The sequence below is a fragment of the Sinocyclocheilus rhinocerous genome, unplaced genomic scaffold, assembly GCF_001515625.1.
Source record: "Sinocyclocheilus rhinocerous isolate Xijiao unplaced genomic scaffold, SAMN03320098_v1.1 scaffold1292, whole genome shotgun sequence".
Classification (NCBI taxonomy): Eukaryota; Metazoa; Chordata; class Actinopteri; order Cypriniformes; family Cyprinidae; genus Sinocyclocheilus; species Sinocyclocheilus rhinocerous.
In genome coordinates, this window is record NW_015656599.1 from 189,155 (window position 1) to 194,476 (window position 5,322).

General features: G+C 37.9%; 1 protein-coding gene across 1 annotated transcript in view; it reads right to left on the reverse strand.

Moving 5' to 3' along the window:
• The window catches only part of LOC107720331 (glutamate receptor-interacting protein 2-like), a 193,984-nt gene that overhangs the window by 22,155 nt on the left and 166,507 nt on the right, over window positions 1-5,322 (reverse strand). The window contains exons 10-12 of the mRNA XM_016528011.1: window positions 3,657-3,797; window positions 2,248-2,400; window positions 443-632 (exon numbers count right to left, since the gene is read on the reverse strand). Of these exons, the coding sequence (XP_016383497.1) occupies window positions 443-632; window positions 2,248-2,400; window positions 3,657-3,797 (484 nt within the window). The remainder of the gene's footprint in view (window positions 1-442; window positions 633-2,247; window positions 2,401-3,656; window positions 3,798-5,322) is intronic.

Consider the following 5,322-nt stretch of genomic DNA (forward strand, 5'->3'; position numbering starts at 1 on the left):
TTTTGTTCTGCAGTGAGGGGCTACTGGTGGATTGAGTTTCATTTTGGAGACCCTTCCTAAATATATCCCTCCCTTTAAGAGCGCAGTGTGTAGCAAAGACACATTCCAACCTCTTAAATTAAAAATGAAAGTCTCTTTCGTAAACGTTGCCGAGAAAAGGCATGATTCTTTTGCAATGCAAGTTTCCTGCTGAGTGTTGACCCAGATTCTGAGGCAGTATCACATCCAGCTTGATCATTTTCAAGCACCTCTCACTAAGTCAGTGTATGGCGGCTCTGCCGTATGGCATACATTTGAAAATACTGGTATCTTTACAAGATCTGCTTGCATTTTCAACAGACTCTCAGTCCGTTGTGGCACCTAATAGTGTGTTTATATGTGCTTGAGTGAGAGTGGATGGCTGTGTTTTGTGTACATGGTTGAGTTAAAGTTTGGGACATACCTTTCGGCCGAGCTGTCCGGCTCTATAAAGCGAATAAGAGGGGGTGCAGAGAGGGTCTCCGTCGCAAATATTCCACCTTGCAGCTGAACCCCAAACCCGTTTAGAGGATCTCCTCTCAGAGTGACCTCACTGGACTCGGTGTGTATTATCTGACCACCAGGGCCCACAGAACTTGAGGCTAAAGACACAGCTAAACAGAGAGAAATATCACCACAGAAATAGCATAAATGTACAATTGGTTTTAATCCATTAAGGGGCTGTTCACACACAATGTGGTTTTATGTTTAAAAATGTGAGACACAGGCCAATGGAATGAAAAAAAAAAAACAGCAACAGCAACGGCTAGAAATGCACTGCACGTTTTAAGGTTTTCTTTTAACGTGAACAGAACATTTTCAGAACGCACATCATGTGTGAGATGCTGCAAAAGACAGAAAACGTGAGGGCGATGGTCAAATAAATTCAGTGTAAACGTAAAATTGAAACTCTATTCCAAAACCAATAAAATCTATCCAAGATGGAGGAATGAAGTAAGATAAACGCAGAAGTATTCAGTAATGAAGTATACACAATTGTTGTTAGCTTAGCAACATGCTAACATCCCCACTGGCATTTTTTTAATGATATAAAAAACTGTTTAATAAAATCAATTTGATGTGTTCAATGTGTTCACTGTGTTTTTGTAATAGTGCTAAGAGTACTGTGTTGTTAACTTAGCAACATGCTAACATCCAACTCTACTAAAAGTTTAACCAATAGATAAAACATATTTGTTTGTACATGTACCTAATAGTGCCTAGACTGTGTTGTTAGCAAAGCAACATGCTAACTCTATAAAAAAAGTAGTTTAATTTATAGATAAAAATAATTGAATACCCAATACATGTGTTTATGTATTGTAACAGTGCTTAGCGTGCTTAGTTGTTAGCTTAGCGACATGCTAACATCTAACTACAAAAATAACTAAAATATGTCAAGCAATAGATAAAAATAGTTCAGCCTACCCTGATAGCACACGTACATCACAGAGACGTCTGCATTACATCTGCAAGATGTATTTTTTAGAGTGTTTGTTCATCTGCAGTACGTCTCTAGAACGTTTCCTATCAGATGTCAAATAGACGTTTAGAAGATGTCTTTAAGATGTTTATGATTTAGAATGAATGTAAAACTGACATCTTAGAGACGTCTATCAGATGTTTGTACGCAGCAGATGCTTTCCAGATGAAAAGATCTTTAACAGACATCTTGCAGACGTACCTGTGCTATATGGGTAATTAAAAATAACTGATTTGCCCAATATTTGTATATGCTATGTATTGCATAAAAGTCTCTCCAGTACTGTGTTCTTAGCTTAGCAAACATGCTAACACCTATAATAAAATTGGTTTAGGTAAAAAAATAAAAAAATACCTACAATATCATACAATACAACACTAACTATGCAACTACAGATGCCGGAAGAATTGTCTCTGGGACAGCGCAATGAATGCTGCTATTATAGGCTTGTAATGATGATTGACAGGACTGAATGATTAGGCTCCTCCTAAACCTACATTAAGAACTACATTTAATGCACCATTAGACCATTGTTCTTTAGCTTATCAACAAGCTAACATCTAACTCTACTGGAATCAGTTATGTGTATAGTCGTTTCATGAGAAGCCATTTAAAAACAGCCTATGTAGAACTTCACAAATCAGTCACTTATGAAATGCATTAAGACACTGTTTATATAGCACTGTAGTCGTTATATAGTCGTGTCAAACAGGAAATATCACAAGAAAACCGATCCAGTCACCTACATGAGCTCTTGTGCTCTTTTTTCCTTTGTCGTCTCTTTAGCATAGAGTTCCGTGGGCTCATGGGAGGAGCGGCCCGGGGCAGCGTGCTGGAACCCTGGCTGGTCATGCCTGATGTGGTAGTGGACCCAGGAGAGAAGTTAGTGCAGACTACCGCTAGAGAGAAGAGAGAGGAAAGGAGAGAGAAAATCAGGCGCATTTTAAAAATTTAAAATCAAAGAGATGGCAATGGTCCAAGAGACTGAGCGGCTCACTGCAGGTTAATGATCCATATTCTATTGGTCCCTTGCTAGTCTTTGCAGATCTATGCACTAAGCATTTGTTATTTAAGGGGACGTTATATTCGATTTGGAGGCAACCGCTGGGAGGTGGATGTCTGGGTTAAGAACAATATTCCATATTAACGTAATGCTATTTTACATGTAAATGAAGATGGATGACTTCAACTAGAGAGGTAGATTTTCTGAAGAAAATGGGAGTCGGCCAGTAAAAACAGCATTTTGGTGCAGGAAACCCAGACTAAAAAAAATGCTAAAAAAACCATAGAATAAAAGTGGGGTCATATTAGTGATATTTCATTGAAATTTCAGAGCAAAAAAAACGTCAATACTATTGTCAATATGAAGCAAAGGTCACAAAGAAGTCACATTCAAACCAAGAAGCTTTCTATTGGCCAATGTGGCAAATTCACTTGAACATCCTGAACACGTGAGAAATCTGCGAGGGGAACGTTTCCACCTTCATGGAAAACTCTCAATCGTGTGGGACTTTAGATTTCATAATTAGTACTTTATTTCTTATAATTGCGACATTTTTTGTAATTGTAATTGATTTTTTTTCTCACTTTTAAGCAAATTTATGTGACCAACTTGAACACGAGTGAAATCTGCAAGGGAAACTTTTTTTGCCCTCATGAGAAATTAAGGGCTACTATTTAAATGACTGGATAATCGTCCACAAAATTTTGTGTGAATTTGAACACAAGCGAAATATATAAGGGAAACTGTTTTGCCCTCATGTTAAACTCCCAGTCGCATGGACACCTTGACTTAATATCATCTGTGAAATGTTGTGCAAATTTGCATGACCAACTGGAAACACAAGTGAGATTTGCAAAATAAAAAATATTTTGCACTCAAGAAAAAATGTGTAGACTCCTATTTAATGACTGGGTATTGTCCAAGAAATTTTGTGTAACCAACTTGAACACAAGCAAAATCTGCATGGGGAACTTTTTTTTTTTTTTTTGCCTTGATGCAAACTCATAATCTATTTGAATGACCAGACATGACTGCAGAATTTTGCCAAACAATGTTAGGTGTGTTTGCAGTAGTTTAATTGCTTTATGGGAAACTAGTCAAATCATCTTCATAAAGGATGGCAATTGTGTAAAAATTATGTAATGCAGTTACATTTGCAGTAATCCTGAGAGCTGGATGGATTACTGGAAGCAGAGGTCCATGTCGATGTCTTACAGTGACCAGGATGTTGAGAATGGCAGTAGTTCACACAGGGGTCCCAGCAGTGCGGGTGGTCACTTTTCTGAACTTTCACTAAACACACAAAATTAATTACTAAATTGAGGTATTAATTACATGATTCTCAAAATAAATAACAAAATATATACACATTTTTATTAAAAAAATACATGTGCACACATACTCTATGTGGTGTTCTCTCTATATTGCTTTCATAAACCCTCATTTAAACACTAAAAATCCATCATTTGGAGTCTTGAGGGTCTGTTGAAGTCACATTCGAGTGATAATATCCGTCTCTAATACTGGCCTGTGGAAAATGAATGTGCATGCAAAACAATGGGGAAGCTCATCAACAAACAGGCTAATGAAGTCCTGCTGCTAGAGGCAGGCCGTATAATTGAGTGCCTCTGTCTGCGTGTATGTGCTTGTTCTCATTTGTCCTGCAGTTTCTCCAAGCACTCATAATGCAGTAGGTCCGACAGAAGCAGAAGACTAAATTTAAAAGGAAAAGGATTAAGAATTTAAAAGTAAAATTAATTTAATGAATTAAACAAGCACACTTGAAACAAGTCATTTATTATAGGGCAGTGGTTCGCAACAGGTTTTGCTTCAGGAAGCAGATTCTGGACATCCAGGGATGACCCAATGCAAGGTCAAAATTGTTTATCATACAAAAGTAATAGAAAAACAAGTGTGAATTATATTAATATTACCATGAACTGCAAAATTATTAACAAGACACAGATTTAATATAATGATTATAATTATTTCACGGCTCTGTGGAATACTTGATTCTGATTGGTCAGTCGCGACATTCCGAGGTTTGTTATCCCTCGATAATAACTGATAAAAGCTGATAACACAGGCTCACCCGGATAACTGAAGTCGGCGCTATACTCTTGCTAGGAACAGCTTTTCTTCGTGGAAGCTTTGCGTTTGGTTAGTTAATTAAATATAATAAAATATTCAAACTCGATTCAATATTATGTGTACAATTATTTAATAATGTCACACTGGTATCGTGGACTCGCTCTCTTGTCTCTTGTAAGATTTTAAAACAGTTTTGTCTTAAATCAATATCTTTTATCGGCATAATTATTTATGTGGTTGTCACACCCCTGTGGACTGTCGATTGTGCTTTCTCCCTCTGTGTCCTTATTTGGTTGTTCCTGTCCTCATTATCCGTTAATCTCCTTATTGTGCTCACCTGTCTGCCCTTCGTTATCTGCCCTATATTAGTTCCTGCCTCTTGTAGTCTAGTTTGTCGGTTATTGTGAATGCCAATGTCAATGTCCATGTTCCTGTCGATGTTGATGTCTACCCTGTCTGGATTCCTGTTGTTTCTTTATTAAATATCCTTTGATTCGTCGTCATCGTCATCCTGCCTGTTCTTTAGAACACCCGTACCGTGACAGAATACCCGACCCAAAAGACTTCCGTGTTCTCCCTTTCGTTTGTTTTCCGTTTTTTTCCTCAGTGTTTTTCTTTCCGTTGTGTTTACCCCATTGATCCCTTCACTCGCCCCGAATTCCTCCTTCTCCTGCTGGAGCAGGAGGGCAGGACTCTCGAGGACCATACCAGACTGTTCCTGATGGTC